The 27,560-nt window shown below is 32.9% G+C and overlaps 1 protein-coding gene across 1 annotated transcript in view; it reads right to left on the bottom strand.

The window, feature by feature from the left end:
- The window catches only part of LOC149807090 (lipoxygenase homology domain-containing protein 1-like), a 276,859-nt gene that overhangs the window by 114,003 nt on the left and 135,296 nt on the right, over positions 1-27,560 (bottom strand). The window contains exons 25-32 of the mRNA XM_089961784.1: positions 24,377-24,543; positions 21,606-21,692; positions 17,217-17,352; positions 10,489-10,643; positions 9,916-10,138; positions 7,080-7,133; positions 5,972-6,141; positions 1,325-1,411 (exon numbers count right to left, since the gene is read on the bottom strand). Coding sequence (XP_089817910.1) covers positions 1,325-1,411; positions 5,972-6,141; positions 7,080-7,133; positions 9,916-10,138; positions 10,489-10,643; positions 17,217-17,352; positions 21,606-21,692; positions 24,377-24,543 — 1,079 coding nt within the window. The remainder of the gene's footprint in view (positions 1-1,324; positions 1,412-5,971; positions 6,142-7,079; positions 7,134-9,915; positions 10,139-10,488; positions 10,644-17,216; positions 17,353-21,605; positions 21,693-24,376; positions 24,544-27,560) is intronic.

The raw sequence follows: 27,560 nt of genomic DNA, 5'->3' as shown, positions 1-27,560 counted from the left end.
CAGGAAATATGGTTTTAAAATGTGGCTTTTTCCAATACTCATCCAGAAGGGGATACAGCAATAGATGAACTGTCACACAGTGGAGCAAGGTAGCTACAACTAAAGCAGCTGAATGGTGTTTTGTTCAAATACTCAGTGGAGGGATATTGACAAGTGAACACAGACATCCACTGGATGATCAGCAAAGCTTGGAAAGACTTGAAACTTTTGTTGCTGACATATTTATCGTTGTTTGATTTCTAAATTGATAATAAGCACAATTAAAGCATATCATTTGTCATCATCATATTTGTATACAACATTTTATGTAAGCGGTGACTCTGTACATCCTTAAAAACAATAACATGATTTCTAACATAAATGCTTCATGCTAGAACTTACATACAGCAGAATATTTTTTATATTGGCTGGCAGCACAAAAACTCACTGCAGCCATAACGAAAATTAATTCTGAAACACTGCAATATATGATCTTCACAGATCAAAACACTCTACAAAAAACTAAAAATGTTTTCATAGCTATGAATGCCATGTTCCAGTGAACTAAACATAAAATGTAACCAGATCGTTGGTTTGATGGTTAAGGGTGTGTTTTCACAGATATGAATACTATGCTACAGTGAACTCAATCAGAAATGTAACCAGATCATGGTCTTTTTGGATAAGGGTGTGTTTTCATGGATATAACACCACAGTGAACTAAACATAAAATGCAACCGGATCATTGTCTTTTTGGATAAGGGTGTGTTTTCATGGATATAATGCCACAGTGAACTAAAGACAAAATGAAACCAGATAGTTCACTTGGTCGATAAGAGTGTGTTTTCATAAATATGAATGCCACAGTGAACTAAAGACAAAATGAAACCAGATCATTAACTTGAAGGCTAAGACTGGCATTATCTGTCTCTTTCTTCAACATTCATAACATGGCATAAGCAAATAACTGAGACACTCATGGATTTACTGAGATATAAGGACACTGGACAAATGTACCACTAACTTATTGTGACATAAATGCTAAATATAGTAGCTACAATGGCTAATCAACTGAAATGTTAATTTGGAAATAATTTGAAATATATATGTAATAATTGTGAACTGAAAAAAAGTATAAATGGAAATTTGTTTTAAAGATATATCAGGCAGAAAACATATTTTATCATTCTATTTCTTGACACAGATTAATTTTGACCATGGTAAATGTTGCTGCTGGCAGCCTGATTGGTCACTTTTCTAAGAAAGATGATTTAAAACTGAATTGACTGTTAGTATGCTGACTTCGTTTTCCTGCATATCTTAAATTGCATGCAAAATTACTTACATAGTCCACATGCCAGTCTGGCTTCTGTCCACTGTTACTGTGCTCCAGCCTTAATTTGGTTACCTTTCCAATATCTCCAATATCGATCTGTATTAACAAGAATGTCAAGAATATGTGTTAGCCTTTTTCATGCCCCTTTGTCACATTTAGAGAGGATATATGCATATTAAAATATTTTGTTCCTGCTAGTTCTTTTATAACTATTGAACTATTTTGCCATTTATTGCAAACGTGACAGCAAGTTACACCAAAACAGAAGAGAAAAAAAAAAGATCCCTTTTCTTCTTGTTATTATAGAAGTTTTAATCAAGAACATCACTCAGGTCATTAGGGGCAAATAAGTGATTTTGACTAGTCCAAGAATAATATTCTGAAACACTGAATCTGCAAGGCAAAAATTCATCTGTAACTTTCTGCATCAGGTATAAGTGAAGGGCTTATATATATGTCATTTAAATTGATTCAAGTATGTGCTACTGTGATATTATCAGCAAAATCAAAACCTTGACACAGCTGTACCAATTCTTGTTTAATTATCATGCCAATAAATTATTATAAACTAATACAACTAATATTGTATTATAATTTTTGTCATTATTTTGTATCCATTTATATGAGCTTGTATTTGCTGATTTCTCAAAGATGAAAAGAAAAGAAAACAATCAAAAGAGCTCACAATTCACAATCTGTATGGAATTTCCTGGTCTATACTTTATATAATGTGTTGTAGTTATGCAAAGCATATCATTTGTTCCTTAAAAAATTAAATGATTCTGCTTTAGTCATCACTACTTTTACCAAACCTTATTCTTCCTGGTCACATTTTAGCCATGGATCCATTGATATTTGACTTACCAGTATTTCCTTTGACACAATTGAGCAATTACAGGTACATGTACATCTTTTTCACTGATAAAATTGATCAGATAAAGGGATGTAATCCATATTAATGACTCAAATGTTCAATGATTATTAAAAAAAACCCTCACAGATTTAGCCATCAATTCATCATGGACTACTCATAGATCATCAATGATCAAAAATTTAGAAAACAATTGCAATAAGAATTCCCCTGGAAAGTTTTTAACAAACTAATTGCAGGTAAATGTTCTAGAAGGTCATCCAAATTCCAACAACTGTGTCAAGAAGGCCAAATTATTGATGTGGATTTAAAAATAATAAAAACATTTAACAAAATTTTTGTCAGTACAGTTTCCAGAATTATGGAACCCATTGTAATTACAATAATGATGACCCAGGAAACTTCTGTTCAGAGCAAATTCTTGCTGATACAATATATATTTAATCTGTGCAATACCAAAAGGAAAAGTTCTAAAAATGTTGTAAACTATTGTAACAACAAAATCAACAGGTCTAGATAATACTGGACCATGTCTCTTCAGGGCTGCAGCAAATAAAATATCTGGTAACATAGATTACATATGTAATCTAAGCATATCTGCCTCTGTATTTTCTCAGATATGTAAATCGGCAAAAGTTAACATTTACAAGTCTGGCATAAAAGAAGATGTCAATAACTACAGACCTATATCTATCTTGCCAACTCTGTCCAAACTAATTGAAAACTTAATTTGCAAAAACCAAACAGGGTTCAAAGAAAACTAATCCTGTGAGACAGCCTTGGTCTCCATCATAGATGAATTACTACCTTAGATCAAGGAAAATTATCTGGATTCATACAAACTGATCTTAGAAAATCTTTTAACCTTGTTGATCATTCTTAAAAAAAATGAACATGTATTAATGTGACAATTCAACAATTGCTTGGTTTACATCATATCTAACAATGAGAAAAAAAGTGTGTCAAAATAAATCAGTTTTTCTAAAGAAGAACCAATTACATATGGAGTTCCACAGGGATCAATTTTGGGAACACTCCTCTTTCTAATTTTCATAATTGATATTCCACTAAAAATAGACAACTGTATTTCATCTACCGACATGTATGCAAATGAAAATACTTTATCAGATTCAAATAGGCAAAATCAGACCTAGGGGTCTCCCTTCAGATAGCCTCAGAACAGAATCCTGGTGTAACGAAAATGGCATAAAAGTATTAATGATTACTACCCAACAAAAGAGAACAAAACTGGAATACAATGATTTGAATCTTAAGTTGACTGAAACTTGTCTACAAATGGTTACTACTGACAAAATATATGGGGTGATCATTGACAACAATCTGCAATGGAATGAACATATTTAAGTCATATGTCATAAATTCAATTCATGTCTTTGGTTATTTAGCAAGATAAGGCCATATCTATCAACTAAACATAGGTTAATATATCATATATGCAATATACAACCATACCTAGACTGCTGTAATGTTATCTAGGGAATCACTTCTGACAAGAATATTTGCAAATTATTCCACATGCAAAAGACAGCTTACAGACTTGTCACAGATAATGCTAAAAACAATCTCCAATGCAATGAATAATAGTAAAATGTTAGCAATAATTGAACAAATATTTCCGAAAAAGGCTGGACTTGCACACCAAGTTTTAAACAATATGGATCCATTATATCTCTATGAACTATTTCATGCTAGAAAACAAGGCATCACTCCCAATTAAAGATTTTAGCTAACCACCTTTCCATTTCAAAACCAAATAAAGAACTATTTAAGAAATGTTTTCAATATTCTATGTCACTAATTCTGAAACAGAATCCCAAAGGAAATTAAAGAAAAAACATATATAATGCCTTTAATTAAAATCTAATTCAATGGATGAAAAGTGGAACCCATATGATTTTACAAATACATTGTTACTTTGTTGTTGCACTATTTTTGTACTATATGTACACAATGTACCTAGTTGGAATATGTCCTTGTCCTTCAATTTTCTGTTTATTGTGTCCATAAATAAATATACCTTATGATCAATGCTTTTTGAAAATTTATTATTATTACTATTATTATTATTATTATTATTATTATTATTATTGTGTGTAACTATATACATGAACCCTGTATGTAAATATGCAGACAGCCACAAGGAGGATAAGTCCCATGCAACTAATTGTGTCATTCTCTTTGAATAAAACTGTTATTATTATTATAATTATTATTATTATTATTATTACTATTATTATCATTATTATTATTATTATTATTATTATTATTGTGTGTAACTATGTACATGAACCCTGTATGTAAATATGCAGAGAGCCACAAGGAGGATAAGTCCCATGCAACTAATTGTGTCATTCTCTTTGAATAAAACTGTTATTATTATTATAATTATTATTATTATTATTATTATTATTATTATTATTATTATTATTGTGTGTAACTATGTACATGAACCCTGTATGTAAATATGCAGAGAGCCATAAGGAGGATAAGTCCCATGCAACTAATAGTATCATTCTCTTTGAACAAAGCTGTTATTATTATTATTATTATTATTATTAACTGTTTATTTGGAGTTGTCCATTGATCATGGAATATACCCAGTGGTAGTTAAGGAGATCACAAGGATCGGGTAATTGAACAATACAGTTTAGGATCAACCTGAAACACCCATTTTGTTTTCTCCCTCCCACAAAAATGAAACTCAGCAAAAAGCATGGTGGTGCTGGTGATTGGCATTCAGGATATCATTAGTATTTATGAAACCAGGAAGTTACTAGTAAAAATGATGAAGCCAAGATGTTGATATGGCTTTGAATTGTATTCTACATCAACTTATATATGGATTAAGGATGACAAATTTATAAAATTAGCAACTTCAACTTCTATTCCATGCCAACTTTCAGATCTAAAAATGTCTTTGATGAAAGGTATTATATATGTAGTCATTATTTACAATAAAAATTTCCACATTTGCCACAATAACTGAGTTAATAAAAATTGAATTATAAAATCAATTACAATGCCTAATACATGTGTATATATATATATATATATATATATATATATATATATATATATATATATATATATATATATATATATAATATTAATTTGTATTCTTCCACTTAATATTCTCTCCAACAAATGCAATTTTCCAAAACTCAGCCTTCAAAGTGGTTTTATGTTACAATTGTTTAAATTTAATTGTAATTTGTATTATTAAACAAGAAAAATCTTCCTAAAAATTCAATATTACCAATAAAAAGAACATGGAGGCCTATTCTAAAAATAGATTTACATAACCAAAAATCAATTTCACGATATTATCATATTAAATTCTTCTATCTATTATGTGTATCAATATCCTATGGAAATAGATTTCCTTAAAGAACATATGAAATCTTAAAAATCCAAATAGGAGTAAGAAAAGAAATGTAATTACTTTCTTTAGGACTTTAACCTTTATGATTTTAGTACTGACTTTCATGGGTACCTTTTATGAACCGTCATGGTATGCCAAACTGATAGCATAAAACCTCACCTTGATGGGACACTGTTCTATTGGCAGGGCTAACATCTTCGATCAGGCAGGATAAAATTAACCAAAGTCTGTCAAGAACCTTGCCAGATAGCACCAAAACAATTACCAAAATGACTTTAAATGATGACCCATAAATCATATCTCTTCCCCTAATTAGAAGTTCAAGTCCTTATTGAAACTATTATTTAGTTTGCAAATACCTTTGGTTTTCAAATCAATATACCTGAAATGTGGACTCCTTGCCAGCTGAGAACAAGTCTATGGGGTTACCCTCTTTGCCAAGTTGGAGTCTGTTAGAATGACCATTTGTGCCATAAATGGTGAGATAAACCTGGGCAGTGGTACCAGCATCATTCAAGTCACTTGTCTTAACCTGCACTGTCCAATGGCCCTCTGATACATTATAGACATATGGAGAGAAAAAGAAATACATAGCAAGAAATAGATCCATTTAACATATAAATTTATACATGAAAATACACATTTCACTATTGTTTGATAATATTACTGTAATTTCCCCACCACCCAGTTTTCTTGTGTATTTCTCATATCCCAAGCAAGCTAGCTGTGAATCACACATCCAACATATTTTTGTTTTTTAAGGTCATTTCAAGAATGCAGATAAAATAACTAATTATGTTAATTAAACATGTTGGAATCTAAAAGCCACAGAATTCCTTTTTTTAACAAAAATGGTCAAATATACAGTTGCTTTTTATCGGTCCCCATTTTAACACAATAATTTATTAACTTTGTTGTGACTTTATTGTTTAAATGCAGATTTAATTTAAGCTATATTCCAACATAATTGTACTATTCATCACAAAACGAAATAATGCATAACTGATAAATACATGGGAATAACTGAAAAAGTATGTTTTAACATATATGTATTATAACAAGATACTGCCAAGTAAAACAACTCAGTGCTCCAAAAAGAGTGCAACTTAAAATACTCAACTTAGTAAAAACATTAATTAAACAAAGCAAATAATTCATTTGGTTAGTGAGAGTGACATTAACATTAATTTTCTAGGTGACATTATTATCAGTTGGTCATTTTAATTTCGTTTGTTTTTCAAGAATTCATTCTTGAAAATCACAGAAGAGAATAAATATTAACATCATTTGTTTTAATATAAGAATCATATAAAAACCATACACATTCATTGGTCAAAAAATGACAATCATGAAAGTTATTAAAACCTGTATCAATATGCTCTAAGTGAATTTCTTTCTGCATTTAGAATCAAAATCTTGTACTAGTTCAATCCTAAATTTAAACATAACCTACATATATTGACCCTTTACAATGAAGCATGTTTACTTACGAGATTTTTTGCCAGCTTCTTTGGATGGTGGAGGTTTTCTTGAATCTATGACCTCTGAAAAATGATGAAACACGGCAAATTCAGTTTTATTTATAGTGCATCAATTTTCATGGATTTCATCAGTGCTTTAAACCATTAAATTTAAGACCCAAAGAAATGTGTTAAGAAAACAAACTTGGCCCCAGGAGCATTTATCAATTAAAGACCACCAAAGGTCATTTTTAACAAATACATAAAAATGTACAGAAACAAAAATAAACAAGTTCTCAGCAACAAATCAATCAATGTGATAAGAGCATTTCTTCTTTTATTTGATTCAAATCATTTTACAAATTTAATTTACTGTGACTTTATGCATTAAAATATATTTCTCCAAGTACTGTTCTTTACCACTAGTAAAAAAATTCCTTGCTTTTGCAGAATCAGATCTTTTTTTACATCACCAAGGAAGTCTCAAGATAATACTCATTACATTTAAATGTGCAACGTCAGGCCAATAGTTAAGAGGTTCAATAGTGCACATATATAAAATAAAGCTTGCAAAAGAATTATTTTCCATGCAGTCACCATATGAAATCAAATTTAGGTAGTGTTGTGTATATTTAATTTGCACTGTTTGTTAGTTTTTTTTGCTTTTTTAGAATTTATTTCATTATATGTTATCGTAATGTAATGTTGTATGATAGGCTTATCCTTGTCCAAAATTAAGTTTATTTTCTACTTAACCTGAATTACTGATATTTTTATTTTATTATTTTTATGCATAGTTAAAATAGCCTCTATGTGTATGGGTGTATTATCATGATCATTATTAATTTAAAAAAACATGTTTATTATTTTATATTAGGAAATCATTTTTTAATAGAAAATGTAAATTGTGACTTGATGTCAAGTAGAGGACTATATAATCTTGTCATTGGAAACATTCAGTCATGCTTAAGATCTAACAGAATTAATTTGTATTATTGTTGTGTTCAGTGTTCATTTGAGCTGGAATTTATTTCTTCAAATTATTTAATTCAGTGATTATTTTCTCTGGAAATAGAGAGCTTTCATAAAAAATAATATTCATGGACAGACATTCACTGGGATTTATAGTGAATTCAAATCTGGAATTATATTACCATGTTTCAGCAAAAGAATGTTGCCACACCTGCATTATACAGGTCATCACAGTCACATCAACTTCTTCAGTGATGGACTTAATTTGGATTTCTACTAAAGTTTATTCAGAACTTTAAATTATTAGGAGTTGTGTCTGTAATTCCAGAATTATTTTGTGAATTAATCTGCAATACTGTTAGTTCTTTTTTCATTTTCAATTTGTACTCTAGGGAAATAAATGATTTGTTGAACTTTACAAAGTTCATTGCTTTTCACTCTTTTCTATTACTTAAGAGGATACACTTGTAACAGTAGCTACAAATATTTTACCAATTACTGTTCATAAGGAAACCCTATGGGCAAAATAGTCTTGGTCATTCTCATCCCAAATCTTCATGATAATTTTGATTAAGGTCTTTATGAAGATACCACTAACCAAATTGTCATTAAAAAATTAGATACAGGGTTACCACCAGCTCAACTATATACATGGGTAATTATATTTTTCTTTCTTCATAACAATTTCCAGCAATCTGATTGAAATTTAGCGCCACCCACTTGCATTAATTTTTCTGATATTCGCGAATAATTATCTGTAAAATATTTGTAAATTACACTGGTTCACATCATTAATGAGGGCAATGTGATTATATCATGATTCTGGTTCACATCAATAATGAGGGCAATGTGATCATATCATGATTCTGGTTCACATCAATAATGAGGGCAATGTGATCATATCATGATTCTGGTGCATGAGAAATATTGCTGTAAATGAAAACAGAAACAAATAAAATATCCAAACAAATTCATCTTTAAAAGATTCAGAAATATAAACCTGGAACTTGGGAGGGGGGAGAGAGAGAGAGAGAGAGAGAGAGAGTCAGTTAGTAGTGGGCCCTGACACCCCAAATGTTCTTCCTAGTTACAATCTGACCTGTACATTTCAGCAATAGTACAGCTAGTAAGGCCAAGATGAACTGACTATTCATACAGGACTGTATGGTTGATTTTGCCTAGCAATTAGATAAGATTTTGTTTTTAGGACAGTAGATGTATTTCCATATTCTAAAGAAAAAATTAGGTCTAAATGAAAAACTGAGAGAAGTTAACATTGTCTTCAACTCTAATTCCAATTTAAATAAATTATATGTTACAGATTTTGATTGCTTAGACTTTCCACTCACCCATGAAAACAAAGGAAGCTGTCATTTACTTTCATTGAAAAGTTGTAGGGACAAAGTAAGTGCATATATGTTCTTTAAGGCAGGGCTATAATGGCTACAAACAGTTTCTAAGTTTGACCAATCACACAGGAGAAAGTGAGAGATTCATGGACAGTGCTAGATAACTATTCAATCCAAGAAAGCACATACTGGTTATGAGGTGGAGATCACAACGTTTTTTAAGCCCCAAGGTCAGGGCCCCAGACATTAAGGACACACAGAGACAAGACCCATAAAGTTAGCTGTCTGCTTATGAACATTTTAAAAATAAATCCAAAAATGCACTTGCATCATACCAAATATGCCTCAAATTCTATCCAATATGTAGAAATTAGGTAGTAATCTTTGACCTTCCCCACCCCTCATACTTAGTTATGAGCTTGCAAAAGAAAATTTAACAATGAGCCAACAGGTCAGTAGGACTGATATGACTTAAGTTTTATCTGACAAAAATTATCACTAGGAAATATCTGGCATATAACAGCCAGGACATAAATGACACAGACCTATCATCCTGAGTGTTCTCTCCGTTTTGCAGTCATCTACATGGTCATCTAACCAGCGTCCACAAGGGAATATATATTGTAGGGGTGAAAGGTCATCACCCTTTTTCTCCTTGATGATGACTTTGTCCAGGAACACCCCAGCACCATGACCTTTACCATCATGGGATATATCTATGGCAGTCAACTTATCAAGGGAGACTACTTCAAATTCAAAACTGTCCACCTGAATCAAGAAGGAAACAATACTGCTAACATATTATACGTGACTGCAATTTCAAATGTACTTGATATATGTAGGAAAAACTTCAATAAACTGGTTGTTATAATATTCACTAGAATCATTACTTTACTTGAATGACACATGCCACTGTATAACAATATTAAACAATTGCTACATTCAGAAGTAATTATGTTTCACTTCATCAAGATTGCCAAGAAAGCATTTGTATCATTCTGACAGTTATTGCAAAGCGACACTATGAAAGCATTATAACTGTAGGCCATACAGTACATAAATGTTAGATATTAGCATGAGAGAAAAGTTTCCTCTATAACTGAGGTATGAATACTTGCCTGTCCCCTTTGGAACTTGACTGTGTTTGTTGCAGATCTGTAGAGGAGTCGTCTGCCACTATCCCCACGTATGCCATGTAGTGTAATGTACATGTTAGCATCAGTCCCAGCTCCCCAGTGGTCTCCAGTATACACCTGGACTAGGTAATGGCAGACTGTACAAACAACACAAAACAATGTTACAGTTGTCCAAATTATGTGTACTTCTTTAATGTATGTCTGAAATATCCACATTCCTTCACTTATTTGCAAATACTAACGTGATGAATTGCAAGTTTCAAACAATCACTATGAAGTTCCCATTTATTAGGAAGATATTAAATTCAGGGCTATGGAAATTGTGTTTCACCCATTTATTTAGGACAAGAGACTTTGCATCAATAACCAATCTGGTGATGTGAGAAACCTTGCCTGGAGCTTCCCGTGGGTCAGTCATTCTTCCAAGGGTAACCCCACCTCCAGAGGGTTCTTCCTCAGCCAAATGTACTTCCTGCCATGTATTGCCTATCATAAGCTGAAAAATGGCATGAAACCACACAAACCTAATCTTATATTAAATGCCAGTCCCCCACACTCATTAAACAAAATATGACACATAGAAGACCAGAATTTATAAAAGGATATGGCTCATTATGTACAACCAAACAGCTGAAATAAAATTAAATCAAGCTGTCTAAATTAATTCTGGCATATAAAGACCTCAGGCATATAAACCAGCTTAAAACCATACTTGCTTTTTGTATACTGGTACCACAATCGAGCAATGGTTCATATCTCTAGTCACTGACCTCTTTAGAAAACTAATAAATTTTGCCCTGGCTCTAGAATGCTCTTGAAAACATATACATTGCAGAATTGTAAAAAGAAATTATCGTATAATAGAGGATATTATGTAATTTTATAAAGACTGATTATCAGTCTGGTGTACTCCATCTACCAGCATTATCTACACTAATTACCTGCAGACTTATCTGTACTTTGGTGATGCATTTATTTTATTAAAATCTCAATAAATAAAGTCATTCTTTGTTTCTGAAGGTATTTTTCAATGTTGTAAGGGAGTAATAATCGAGCATGCCATATTGGCCACATACTCAATAAAGTCATTCCTTGTCTGTGAGACTGCTCTGGTGGCCTAGTGGTTAGAGCATCTGCCTTGGATGCGGGAGGTCATGGGTTTGATCCCCGGCCAAGTCATACCAAAGACTTATAAAAAATGGTACTAACAGCTGCCTCGCTTGGCATCCAGCATTAAGAGGTTAGTGTTAGAACTGGTTGGCCTGGTGTCAGGATAATGTGACTGGGTGGGACATCATGCTACATGTCTGCAGCATGATGCCACAGTGCTAGGCCTCACTATAAACTGCCACACTGCAGACATCGTAGCGATATACTTGAAAAATTGTTAAAGCTACGTTAAAAATCCAAATCACATCACACCTTGTCTGTGAATGTGTTTTTCAATGTTATTTAGGAAGTCATATTTGAACATGCCACATACTCATATTCATACCCAGACTCCATGCTAATAATAACACAGTATAAGGGGAAAATGATGATCTGGAAAAGGACAGTACTAGAAATATATGTGCATACCTGCTAGATCACCTGACATGCCAAAAACATGATTTCTGACTTCCACACCTCCTGACATAGTATTATTTATGAAAGCAATATTTCCATTAAAACAAAAAAACAGAGAGGGAGACCTTGGTTGACACCACATTATATATCTGTAGCCTTTAAAAAGAGTTTGGTCATACTTCATTCTCATAGAAAATGATCAACAAGGGGCAGTTTATACAGTTGGTTGTCATAAAGGTGATTAAAAGGTCAACATGATCAAAGATAAACGCTAACGTGGGTATGTGAGAAAGCTTGCCAGTAGCTTCTCATGGGTTGGTGGTTCTTCCCGGGTTCTTCCTCCACCATTAATACTGGCCACCGTGCATAGCCTATCGTGTGCTGAAATATGGCATTAAACCCCACAACAACAACAACAACAACAAAGAGAAACAACCATCACTGCACATAAGACTAAATTGATTGACAATAGTTAGAGTGAGTTTGTGTTTCAAATCCATTGAACACTGCTATAAGAGAGCCATTTAGGCTAACTTGCCTAAGTAAAGTAAACAAAGAGGAACAATCCAGAAAAACATGATTATTTTGGCAGCTTGAATGGTGTAGAAGTCTCATTTATGAAAGATCAGCAATTTGTACGCAAAGTGCAGCAACACAAATTTCAGAACTTCTGGTTGATGGAGTTTGATTTTGCAAAGAGCAGTAACAATGGGGAACTTTTTATTAGTTTGTACAGCAATATTATTGTAAGACATTTTATATGTGATCTTTTCTGAGATATAGATGCATCATATGGAAACTAGAGTGATTACCAATGGATGCATTACAAAGGATGCCTCTAGCAATTAACAATGGGTGCCTTACAAAGATGCCACAAGGAATTAACAATAGATGCCTTACAAAGGACCCCACTAGCAATTAACAATAGGTGCCTTACAAAGGACCCCACTCACAATTAACAATAGGTGCCTTACAACGACCCCTCTAGCAATTAACAATGGATGCCTTACAAAGGACCCCTCTAGCAATTACCAATGGGTGCCTTACAATGGACCCCACTAGCAGTTAACAATGGGTGCCTTACAAAGGACCCCACTAGCAATTAACAATGGGTGCATTACAAAGAATCCCTCTAGTAATTAACAATTGATGCCTTACAAAGGACCCCTCTAGCAATTAACAATGAATGCCTTACAAAGGACCCCTCTAGCAATTAACAATGGTTACATTACAAAGAACCTCTCTAATAATTAATAAGTGGTACCTTACAAAGAATCCCTCTATCAATTAACAATGGGAAGCCTTACAAAGGACACCTCTAGCAATTAACAATGGGTGCCATACAAAGGACCCCACTGACAATTAACAATGGGTTCATTACAAAGGACTCTAATAGTGATTAACAAGGGGTGTATTACAAAGGACCCCACTAGTAATTAACAATGGGTTCATTACAAAGGACCCCACTAGTAATTAACATTGTGTGCATTAAAATTACAAATGATTAAAAATGAGTGCAATACAAAGGGATCCACTAGATATAATGTGTCAATGAAGACCTTAATAAGAGAAAATTTGGGAAAGAAACATTAGAAGACTGTCATTCAGGCCAAAATTAGAAGACTGTCATTCAGGCCAAAAGTAGAAGACTGTCATTCAGGCCAAAATTAGAAGACTGTCATTCAGGCCAAAATTAGAAGACTGTCATACAAGGGTCAAAATTATAAGACTGTCATTCAGGAGCCAAATTAAAAGACTGTCATTCAGGGACAAAATCAGAAGACTGTAATTCAGAGGTCAAAATTAAAAGACTGTCATTCAGAGGCCAAAATTAAAAGACTGTCATTCAGGGACCAAAAGTAGAAGACTGTCATTCAGGGACCAAAATTAGAAGACTGTCATTCAGGGGTCAAAAGTAGAAGACTGTCATTCAGGGGCCAAAAATTAGAAGACTGTCATTCAGCGCAAAAAGTATAAGACTGTCATTCAGGGGCCAAAAGTTAGAAGACTATGATTCTGTCATTCAGGACTGCTCCGGTGGCCTAGTGGTTAGAGCGTCCGCCTCGAATGCAGGAGGTCATGGGTTCTATCCCTGGCCGAGTCATACCAAAGACTTACAAAAATGGTACTAACAGCTGCCTTGCTTGGCACTCAGCATTAAGAGGTTAGTGTTAGGACTGGTTGGCCTGGTGTCTGGATAATGTGACTGGGTGGGACATCATGCTACATGTCTGCAGCATGATGCCCCAGTGCTAGATATCACTATAAACTGTCACACTGCAGACATCGTAGTGATATAACTGAAAAATTGTTAAAGCTACGTTAAAAATCCAAAACACACACACACACACTATCATTCAGGGGCATGTCACCTTGAAATGATGATGTGAAATGCTTGAAATCCAACTCTTTCCTCTTTCTTGGACTTGTCAATACATGCAACATTCCATGTAGATATCAAGTTGATTTACAAAGACACAAATGTAGTAAACAAGACAAAACCCATAAAATGGCATATCTATGTCTATGAAACAGTTTTCACTTTGAACTGCATCAGAACATGGTTCTTGAGGTATGCTATTTGTAAACAACATCCCACTTAAGACTAGAATTTTACTGACAAGGATCACAGCTCTATCCAAACAAAACTCACAAAAGGCATGGTTGCATCTAAGAGACAATGTTTTCACCAAACTCCATCAGAATATATTGAATGATTCTCAGCCTTACATGTAGAGACAAGAATTTACTTTACAGTACACAGAATTATGTCCAAAAGTGTCTAAACAAAAATAAATCCATAAAAGATATATCCAGGTCTAAAAGACAATGTTCATATCATCAGAACATGTTAATTGATTTTTCAGCAATGCTAGATTCAACAAAGTCCCATCTGAAGTGAGTAAGGAAATTGTCCAGGGGACATAACTCAATCCAAAATGCAGTTGAGACAAAGCACATGAAAGGCACACCTAGATATATAAGACAACATTTAAACCAAACTGCATTAGAATATGTTGAACAGATCTTGATCTGTACCAGCTGCAAGAAATATTCCATGTGAATATATCAAGTTAATCGTTAAAGGCCATAATTCTATCCAAAATGGAGTATATCAGACACAACCCAAAAAGACATCTAGTCTATGTGACAATGCTCAACCTGAATTGCATCAGAATATGTTAAAATGTTTTTGAGCTATGGTGGATGCATTTAGCATTCCACATGAAGATTAAAAGTTTAACTGTCAAGGGCCACCACTCTTTCAAACAAGAGTCCCCCACCCCCAAAGGGACTGATGCTCTACTGACTGAAAACAATTTCCTGGATAAGACCATTTCTTCCATTTTAACTGGAGACTGTTAAACCATCTTTGATATTCTTCATTGATTTTCAAATCAGCTGCTGTGGTAGACATACCTGATGTCAATTTGACACCATTATACCAAAAAGGTATATTATTTTCATTTATGACCAACAAGGTATCATAAGAAGTCTTCTGGTGGAATCCTATACTGATATGACTTCCCATTTTGGAGAAGCAACATTAACAAGATTTTCAAAATGGATGCAATGTTGGAAATATTCAATATCAGATTGGTACCTTTCTAATTTTAATACCAACATCATAAGAAGTCTTTTGGTAAAAGCACAATGACAATATGACCAGTCATCCAGGAGAGGCAAGATTTTCAAGACAGTCATGTGGCAGTCATATTAGAAGTTAGATTGTGATTATTTTCATCTATAACCAAGCAGATATCAGGAGAAATAGTGATAACAAGATTTCCAAGATGACCACTGAGGCAATAAAATGAACAAAAATAAATTATTTAATTCATCAACTGATATTTTCTAATTTAAATATTGCCAAGATATCCCCAACATTGACATCTTGTGTTTCAAACCAAATGGGAGTTTTCAATATGAATAATGACCCTGCTCAGTGTCCACTTCTGGTTCCTGGGCAAGTCCATTTTCAGTGAAGGGGTGAGAATTACAGGACACACAGAAGGTAAAACTTGCATGCATAAAATATCTGCAATGTCTAATTTCAATATTTCTAAAAAAAAGTCGAAAAAAATTAAAAGGCAAGTGGCATTACTCTTAAGTCAATGGTTTCAATGGCTGTAACTCCCAATGTCATGCAAATATACAGAATTATTGAAATCTTATTTAAAAAAATGATTAACTACATCACTCCTGTCATCTGAAAACACAGACTCAGCAATGCAAATATCGTGGCCATGCTTATAATAAAATGCAAACAAAATGAACGTTAGAGACCTCCTCACTACAATCAGGTTAGAAATTATAAACTGATGCACTTTATTTTGTCCTTAATGCTTTTGTTTTAAAAACTGGTAGTGGGTTACAAACTGCCAGAGCATTATGCAAGTACTGTACCAAATGGCAGCCTATGATGTGTATGGGCTGCAGAGTTTGGTTGTTACAAGAAGTGAGAATGGCCACACAAAACAGGTAATTATGTAAAGGGCTCTAATTAATTTCTTAATTTTTCATTACTTCAGGAATAAACTTCTTATCTGGTTGGGAATATTGTGTTCTATATACAAAGTTGTTCTTTCTGCCAAAAAATATCTATAATGATTATTATTCTAAAAATGTATATGTTAAAAACTCAAAATCTTATGTAAAAAATTAACACAGTCTGTGAATAGTCTTGTAAAAGTGAGCCAACTCCCCCAGTACAAAACACATTACGACAGAACTCTGTAAACTAGTTGTCAATGCAATGAAATAAGGTGGTGATGATTTTGTTTAACTTTTCCTGATAATAATAGGATTTATTAAATCTGACAGCTGACCCTTGCATGTTTCTGATGGTAGGAATTATGAAACGACCAAATAACATTTGCATTTTTCTGATAGTAGGAATTTCTGATCATACCTTTTTGTACAAGTCATGATTTTCTCCTAACCTCGTTGAAACTAGGTTAGATCTGCATATGGTCGGAGGGAAACATTTTAAAAACAACAAAGGTTGCATGTTGTTTATAAAATGTAAATTAGTTTCAGCATATTATTTTTCTTACGTGTCCAAAAGTACTCTATGGTACTATTTGAACTCAAAACAATACTTAGGAAATGTAACATTATTTATCAGTTAATGTTCAACCTACCTGGGGCTGCATGTTGTCCACTTGGAAGCAGGACAGGAAGTTCCCTAGCAATGTCTCCATCATCTTTATCACGAGCCAACCATCGATTGAATGGAAATATAATCTCCTCATCAGTGTCCTTGTCTTTAAGCTTGACCTTCACAAAGAATCATTCGTTTCTATTGAGATATGTTTTGAATTGACACAATTTCATTTTCTGTACTTTTGTATATTGTCATTAATGCTTTCAGAGCATGTGACCTGTCAACAGTTAAATCTAAATAATGAAGTTGGTACCAGGCAAAGGTTAAATTTAAATTATCAACTATAAGTAATTGCACACTGAAATATATATTTGATCCATGAATAACACTTTGCTGACCACTTGCAGAAAAATTGCTATTTGGGATATTTATAAATCTTCTATTTAAAAGAAACATGACTAAATGGACCAGATAGATCATCCCAGACAAAAAGGCAGTCAAAATGAAACAGAGAGAGAAAGAGAAACATATAATTAGAAATGTATTCATAAAACATTAATGCCCTTGTACCTACTTTTTGCATGACATTGCATTAAAATATGCATTAGAAACTGACCTTAAACAAAGACATTGCCTAAAACCACTGATGCATGAAATTTATGTCACAGTGACCTGTTTTTAGTAATATGGTGTTGAAGGCACCCACATACATCTACACAGCAACATACATAACTCAGGCTAACAATGCCTGAGAAAGTGACTTAAATTTAAAACTTCAATGGCAAATTCAAGTCACAGTAACTTTCGGTACCATGGTGATGTATTTTCAAACGTGCATCTACATGGCAAGTTCAATGATTCTATGAATAAAAAAGACCTTCATAACTGATCTAAACACAAAATTTATTCATTCACTGAAGCATGAAATTTAGGTGACCCATTTTTTTGTACAATGGTGTTGTACTCATCAAGACTCAGCCACATAACAAACTGCATTACTCTTGGCTAAAAACGGCAGAAACAAATGACCTAAATGTAAAGCAAAACCATGTCTTGGATCATAAAATTTAGATCAGACTGACATACCTTTAATATGATATTGAATCCACCAAAACAATTCTAATAATACCTCACCCTTGATAACTTGCAAATGACAGGGTACCAAAACACAGCAGGATAAGCAAGGGTGCGAGCTAATGAGGACCTCTAACAATGTAAAATGGGGATGACATTTCTACTTGATACTGACAATAAGAAAAGTGGGGTGGGCTGTGAAATGATTTTGTATTCATTTTATAGTTGCATTAGGAATAATTGTCAATAAAAAGCTTTCTCTAATGCTTTTCAGTATAAATTACCTTTATTTTCAAGATGACCAACCTTTGAAACATTGTTACAAACAACACAATCTGAGGTTTCAACATGCATCATATGTACCTCTGAAAACATTGTATATTACATCACTAATTTTTGCATGTGAACGTGGATATATTTCAGTGTTACTGTTGATTCATATAAAAACAAGATTTCTTTTTTCAAAAATCAAGGACAGTTAATTTGTGAAACAAGAACCATTAGCATATAAACTCTATTGTTTTTATATTGTTCTATTAGTAAAATATTGATTTTGCAATTTTATTGCAATTAATAGTGAAATTTCTGCTTATAATTAAGCAAACTTCTTAGTGCCAATTCAGGAATTTTAAGAAATAAATACCAATTAAATAAGTTTTGTCAGGTGAAATTCATGTTTTAGTTCTAGCTATTTAATTTGATTTCAGTATAATCGTCATACATGTTGTTTGCTGTCATCTTTTTAAACGTGAAAACTGTGATCTACCATCACAGCTATATACGTGAGCATTTCTGAGGACCTAATTGAGTGCTGACTGTATTTTGATGTCTGATTTCTGGAAGTTTTGTATTGTTACCATTAATTGAAAGTGGACCTGCTTTGTATTTTCACAAAGGATGGATTCGATATTACCGGTGCCTTCCCTAGCCCTCTTTCCATTGACTGATACCATTAGTTTTATTTGTAATGAGCCCCTGTGGGGTAAACTAGCCGTATTCCAACAAGCATAACCTTTTCCCAAAAATATTAAACTGCACACACTATATGTAAAGTGTACCAATTATATGATAAATTTTGTTAAGTTTTCTATGCAAAAAATTAAATTCTCAGTACACTGTAAATAGCAATATTCAGGGATAGGTAATACTGACATTTTTCATGGACCAATCAAACTATCCCTGAATACTGACATTTTTCATGGACCAATCAAACTATCCCTGAATACTGACATTTTTCATGGACCAATCAAACTATCCCTGAATACTGACATTTTTCATGGACCAATCAAACTATCCCTGAATACTGCTATTTACAGTGTACTGAGAATTTAATTTTTTGCATAGAAAACACTGTGAATTTTATGATGATGAATCAGATTTCTGGACACTAACCACTGTTTTCAACAACAAAAATAAACGATATATCTAAGTTTCTTGTACTAGTTTTAATCATTATTTTCTTCACATTGAACAAATAAAAGTCAATTCTTTTTGTATTTTCTGTGAGAAAGCTTGCCGGTAGCTTCTCGTGGGTCGGTGGTTCTTTCCTGGGTTTTCCTGGGTTCTTCCTCCACCATTAATACTGGCCACCATATATAGCTTATCGTGTGCTGACAAATGGTGTTAAACCCTACAACAACAACAACAACAACAATTTGTATTTTTTAGAAAAAGAACATGCCTGACCCCACTTTATTAGAAGGTTTGTGACCTAGCCAGGCAAAAATTATCAAAGGAGAGGTGTATTAAGTTGTATGATTGAGACAAACTGTACCTGAGAATGAATTCAATTACCAGCTTAAGCAATGTGTGTCAGATTGATGGGCAGACACGGAAATATGGTCAAACAAGGGTAACACAATACAGGTTTCACATCATGGAATTTTGTGCTAACATGATTTCATATAAAGTTTATTTTGAACCAATTTTTTGGGAGATAACTAAAACATAATAAAATTATTTGTCTAAAACAAAAAAAAGGGACTGGTAAATGGCTAAAATGAATGGTATTCAAGTTAACTGAAAAAATGTATATTTCAATGAAAATTAAAGGCAGTGAAACCAAAAATTTCAAGTTGTACAACCACTCTTGGGAACATAAGTTGCATGTCCCATCCACATTTGTGGCAGCACGAACAAATATTTTGATATCTTAAAGAATTTATACGAAATAGGTTCTTTCCATTGACTATAGTACAAGTCATATGGGTCTTGCAGGCATTCAGCATTGACTATTTCAGTAATGGGTGTCATTTTTTAGAATTTGATTCTACATACTTTTAAGTGGCAAGCATTCATTTCATTTGGATTCGTATACATCCATATTCCTTTGGAAAGTCATTATTTAGATGCTTTGAGAGGTGCATATGGCAAAATCAGTGTTAAAGTACGTAGACATTTTTTGGATGAAATGAACCTAAAGGCATGATCCAAAACAATCCGGATTGAATGTCGCCTGCTGTGATGTCACAATGAAAGCAACGCATATTGATAAACAAATCTGTACAACCCTCAACTGTAACAATTCCACTCAACACACTCTTATTTTGACCCAAGTTTAGTACATGGCCACCATTGTAAAAGACCAAAGAGATCGATAAATTTTGCCAGGATGTTTCTTGATGACAGTTAAGGTGCAGATCATTCAAAAATCAGAAATGAATACACTTTGGCTAAGGAAAAATAGTGTTAAATTTTAAAGAACAATGTATATTTAATTTAAATGATTAAAAGTGCATACATTACCCATGTGACTTGTACTATAAATGGTGACAAGGATTCTGTGATCAAAAAGCTAATGATATTTAATTTCATGCATAACTGTGTTTTGCTGTATAAAACAGCAAAAGGTTTATGAAATATTTGGTTCTGCATTACACTTCCATTAAAAATCACTTATTCATGGAACTGTATCAACACAATTGCCTTTAAACTGACAGTCTAATTAACAAGTCCGTTAAACTATATAAACATAACCATAGCAACAGACAACAATAATAAGATATGCTGGATAACAGGCATACCCCCAATAATAGCCACACCCCAATAATAGGTATACCCTCAATAGTAAGCATACCCCAAAATAGGTATACCCCAATAACAGGCATACCCAATAATAAACATACCTCAACAATAGGAATAACCCCAACAACAGGCATAACCTAATAATAGGCATACCCCAATAATAGGCATACAACAAATAATAGGTATACAAAAAAAATAGGCATATACTCACAATAATAGGCATACCCCAACAATAGGCATATTCCAATAATAGCCATACCCTCATAAACCCATAGCCTCCTTTTTGTCAAACTAATTAGTGCAGTCCCTCATTGTAGAAATGCTTTACCTCGATCAGATGCCATCCCTCCCACTTGTCTGAGTCTTCTTTCTGGACCCGAATCTTGTATATATCCCCAATGTCACCAACAGAAATCTGGAAGACAGTCATATAATGCAAGTAAAGAATTATTATATACATTTTTGTGTTTTCCTAATTAAGCTACATGCATATACAGAGAAATATATTTATAGCAAAGCCATCAGGAACCCAACATCATAGCTAGCTAGCTATATATATATATATATATATATATATATATATATATATATATATATATATATATATATATATATATATATATATATATATATATACACACTAAAGACTATATTTCACTGGGTGTAAACTTTGCATTAAATGTGAATGTGTTTAGTGTTTATTATTTTCATGTTTCACTGTAGTTACATATACAGATATATTTTACCATATCCATTATCATAAAGAACACATGCCACTTAATCTCTGATACTACCTACTTATAGGTAAAATGATAATGGGAAGGTTTTTAACCCTTTAAGCCCTGATTCCGTCTGTAGGCGTGATCCGGTTTCTGCATTCAATGGCCGATCCTGCCTGTAGTCGTGATTTTTTTACTGCATTCAATGGCCGATCCCGTCTCCAAGTGTGATGAATGTGTGTTAGATTCAACGTTTCTGATTGGTTAGAAATGGGTTTATTCCAAGAACTAACAACTATTAAACCAATCAGAAATGATTTTACTTTCATTTGCGGACATTTGAATTGTTCAGAAGCTAAGGGCTCCTGTTTTGAAAGTGGTTTAGGTGGCACTATACAGTTTTGCATTTTGCATAGGGTTAGGATTTTAAAGAAAAAGAATGTCCCCAGCTTTCCTCACTGGTTATACTGGCTATTTAAAAAAGAGCTTGTATATCTTAGGTATAATGCAAAGAACCTTTAATTCCCTTTATTTTGGTGTATGATTGATGGGTGTACTATGGGTTATGGAGTATACAGCTTGGCCTTACTTCAAATGTGCACCTTTCAAAAAAGTGCTAGCTCTACTTGGTCATTTTCACTTCCTGAACTTCAGAGGTAAATTGCATAAAAAAGAGCCGATAACTTTTTTTACATTTTATATATTTGGTAATTCATTCATTGCACTTTCAGAAGCTGGTATTGTCTAGTCTGGCAAAATTCATTTTCCCTATTTTAATAGCTGCTACGCACAGTGCACTTTAGACTAATTCAGGCTGATTTTTTAACACAAGGGAGCAGTCATTTTAGTTAGCAGTGTGCTTAAATCATGTAAAATTTCCAAAAGTACAATATCCAAAAGAAATATCATCCACATTACATTAATGTAGCATAGAGGTATGCAAACATTCTCTCCACTGTGCATGTTTTAAATGCGAACTACTTCACCTTACATATGTCACTCTCTCAAAAGTACATATTATCTGGTGAGCGCCACCATAACTACACGTGTTCTGGTCATGAAAAATCGTAAATGATGGCGGACGTAAGAGTGATTTTTGATGAGAGCAAAAATGAGGAGTTTCTTGGGTTTGATCTTGAAAATACTGAGCAAGCTGAGGAAAGATATGTTCGGCAGTTGGATATTTTGTGAGATTTCGATTCGGACATAGAAGTTTCTGAGATTGAATCGTCCAAAGATGAGGATGCTGACAGTGATGATGATCGAGTTCTTGCGGATAAACGTTGCACATAATTTTGTAAATTCTGCATAAATAAGTTGTGAAAGACTTGGACAAATAGGGAAAAAAAAATACATCACTGTGTAGACAAATTCATTTGCAATAAATGGTGAAACTTTCTTGGATTTTAATTGGATATAAGCAGAGAAATTAAGGTAAGAGTGAATGCATGTGCACGATGTTTACAAAATTTTTCAAACTGGTAAAAACTCTGGGGTACACGCAGCTAGACACAGCTTAGCGCTGCTGGGGCATAGCAGCAGTGATACTGATAACGGGTCTGGGGCTGAATGAGTTAATACCTGAAATGCACATGCATGCTGTTAAGAGTAGATATTACAAAATCTATTTGTATTTCTTGTTTTTAATTTGAATATAATACAATATTTATTATATTTATAATTAAAACTTTGCATTTTACTGATTTTGTTTGTTGTAAAACAAAGGCAATTTTATTTCAAATAATAATTCAAATAGTCCATATATCAAAAAGACGTACCATTCTAGCTTTTCAAAACAATTCTTACCAAATTAAAAATGGTAACTATAGATCTTAAAAGCACAGAAGCTCAATTATTTTGACCAAGAAAATGAATATCAGTTTCATTCAGTTTTATAATTTATGGTGGATGTCCATTTTTTGCAAGCCATTGTAGGTACTTTTCTGCAATGCATTTTGGGTAAAATGAGTACAATGTTATATTTTCACTAGTTCAGCCCAATATCAATGAAACTTTTTCAGAAAGGGAACTTAATACTTGTCATATTCATAATAATCTGCACAAAAATGACCAAAATAGCATACTGAAATGGCAGATTGTACAGGAATTTCCATCTCTACTGTCATATACTATAAACTGTACTTCTAACTGAAAACGAAATTCATTTAATTGCTCAAAAATATTCAGCTTTCATGTGAAAATGTTTTCACTGTTTTCATCTGGTGAAGTATTTTTTCAGGACATTGAAAGGATATACCAATAAAACCATGTTGAAATGGACAATACCATGATTTTTAAAAGCCACATTTCCAATAATCAAGTCAGAATGAATGATTGACAGCACACAACCTATAGGTTGATACAATCAGTTGTTTCTTACCTCAAATTCATCCATATTCCCTGGCTCAAATGCAGACTTGGCATTAGTTGCATATAGTTTGATGTCATCTGATTTGCCATTGTTACCATACACAGTAATTGTAACCTTTCCTCCATTAGCTGGCTTTGAGTCCTCACTGGTCTTGATCAACACATCGTACTCACCACCTATAATGCAAAAATACATAAAAAGATACAAAACAGAACAGAACTTGGGTTACCCATAATAAAAAGAGACTACATTATAAAAGACTCAATTTACTGGTACCTAACAGCAATCCAGTTCATAAATCTGAATCAAATTGGCCCAAAGCATGATTCAGATATTCTGGGGTCTCACCTCTGCCCTAGTGCATGTATTACAACTCTGTGGTCTTAAAATAAGTGGTAGAAAAGAGCAAAAACCAACAAGTTTTGTAAAATTCAAGAAATAATTTATTTCCCTAGAATACAAAGTGAAAATTAAAAAGAACGAACAGTATTTTAATTAAATTCCAAATAATCCTAGAATTTCTAACACAGGCCCTTATGATTAAAGTTCTGAATAAACTTTAGTCGTTTTTCAAATAATTTCAAATGCTGAAGGTGCTGATGTGCCTGTAGTGTCCTGCATTCTCAAATGTACTAATGTACCAATGGCCTGAATTGTAATGATATGCCAACAGCCTTTTTTATGAATCAGAATAATACAATCCAAAAAGCTTTTGTCCAAACTCACTATAATTCCAAGTTAATGTTTTGGCACAAGAATATTATTTATGAGCACTTTGTATTTTGAGTGAATAAATAATTTAAATAAATAAATTCCAGCCCAAATGAAATACTGAAAACAATAAAAGATTCTGCTTCAAGATCTTACAACATGAATAAATAATTTTTAAAGTTAACAATGTTATATAAAACAAACTAAGACACAAAATAATAACCTGGATGAGGGCAAAAAGTACATTTCTAGAAAAATTTAAGTTATTAATAGAAGGTATGTTACTAAAATTATACCAAAGAACATGAAGAACATGATAATCATAATGTCTGTGACTCATACTAAGATTATAATATTTAACCTACACTCACAGAAAAATATAAACTATGTATTAGTTGTTTACAGAATAAAACAAAAATCAATGATTTGGGTCAGGTAGACAATGAACTTGATTTTGGACTAGGTCAGCTACAAGATACAATTTTACATAACCAAAGCACATAATGAATTTTAAAAAATTAACTAACACTGCAAATTAAATATACATAACACATGTATGTACAACTACTGATCTAGCTCTAAATAATTTTAACATTGTGATGATGCTGATGCTGTTGCCAGAAATATGACTACTGTATCTCACCATGCATTTTTAGAGGTTACATGGCACTAGAACTCCATTGATACTTGTTGACACCTCATGAAAATTACTGGCAAATCAGGTTTTGATCATCCATGTAAGATAATAATCAACATAGGAAACTAAATTTGTTCTTGCCAGAAATTTACTAAGAAAAAAGCAAGAATCATTCAAAACTTGAGTTTGAATGTGAGATATTTTCCCTTATTACATACCCTTTTAATCTTAATCATTGATCTGGCATTCCATATAGATTTTCAATGTGTATTACCACATAAGACACCCAGATGGGAATTATTTAGATGTTTTCTCTGATGTCCTTGTGTTAATATTCTTTGACATATCAAACTTGTATAAATCCAATTCATTTTAAACTTCATTCACAATGTAAACAAAAAATATTTTATAAAGCATAAAAGGTAGGGATAAATAATGCTTTATATCCCTATGCCATATTAAGTCATTCTTTCCACAAACTGAGTGCAAAACATCAACGCATTTTTGTGCAAAAATATGACCATAATGCAGAAATGACTAAACTTCTGTAGCCTAAATTTTATTTGCTTAGTGATAAATTATACTCACATTGGCAGGTCAAATAGCACGTGAATATAATGACAATGAACATTTACAATGGGGAATGAAACATTGCTTTGTTCACTATAGTTTAAAGTGGTTTGCTGGTTTTCTCACTGTTGTGCATCGCCTTATTCACCATAGTGTACTATATAGTATAAAATCAGTGCATTACTTGTGCAGCTCTGGTCCATGCCTAGTGCATATAAGGGTTAGGTTTTGTTTCAGTCTCAACAATATATTAAATTATAAATTGTTAATTGTAAATTCAAGGCACCCAACCCCCTGGCACTGTAATGTGTCAGTGGTATAAGAATGATTGTTTTTCAAATATCTCTTGACAGTTTCAAATTAGGTGCATCAAACAAAATCACTCCCAGTAATTTATAAAAAATGCCCATGATGGCTTAAGCTGACTGACCTGGCTCATGTGAGAATAACAAACAAATGCAGTTGATATTAACCAGGCAATACATGAAGGAACATGATGACAAAATGACATCACTAAATTGGATTGTAACTTGTCGTTAAAATGTAGTTTCTGATAAATCATCTCAAGGTTTTTAATAACTGTTGATAAAAGTAAGCAGATTAAAATCTTGAAAAATTAAACCAGAAGATCCTAATTCAAGGATACTCACATCCTATTCAGTCTAAGCTGGTCCAGTGATTAGAAGAAAAGTCAGTTAAATGCATTTCTCCTTCATATACTGTTACATGTTTAGGCTCGAATAAACAGTTATACAAGAAAGAGTGAAAACAACAAGCTTTAAAAAATATAATAATTTATTTCCCTGGAAAAATACTGAAAAAATGAAAAAATATGAACTTATGGTTTTAAGAATCAAATCCAAATTTAATCTAAGAATAATCCACGAATAAAATTTTAGAAGTCCTAATAATAAAATATTCTAATAGGTTCAAGTTTGAGTCCCAACGAAGAATCCAATATGGAAAGTGATGACGTATGCTGTAACCTGTACTGTGTGGAAGTCTACAATTCCTTGCAGAAACAAGAAATATCACTCCGGTTTTGGAAATCCAAATAACTTTTTATAAGAGATGTCTTTCTTCAAGAATTTTGTATGAACACACATATATTTCCAGAAAAAAAAGAATGAATCCTTTCGGATCCAAATAATTCGAAATAACTCCAACTGACACAACAGACACTTTCCAGTGTAAAAGCCCAAATGTGATTATTTCTCAAAAATGATGGTTTAAAACTTGCATTTTATGCCGCAGATAAGGGTCACATGATCATGT

Source organism: Sinohyriopsis cumingii, chromosome 1, assembly GCF_028554795.1.
Source record: "Sinohyriopsis cumingii isolate HCF-2022 chromosome 1, ASM2855479v2, whole genome shotgun sequence".
Classification (NCBI taxonomy): domain Eukaryota; kingdom Metazoa; phylum Mollusca; class Bivalvia; order Unionida; family Unionidae; genus Sinohyriopsis; species Sinohyriopsis cumingii.
Note: the sequence above shows the minus strand (reverse complement) of the source record. Positions and strands in the feature narration are given on the sequence as shown.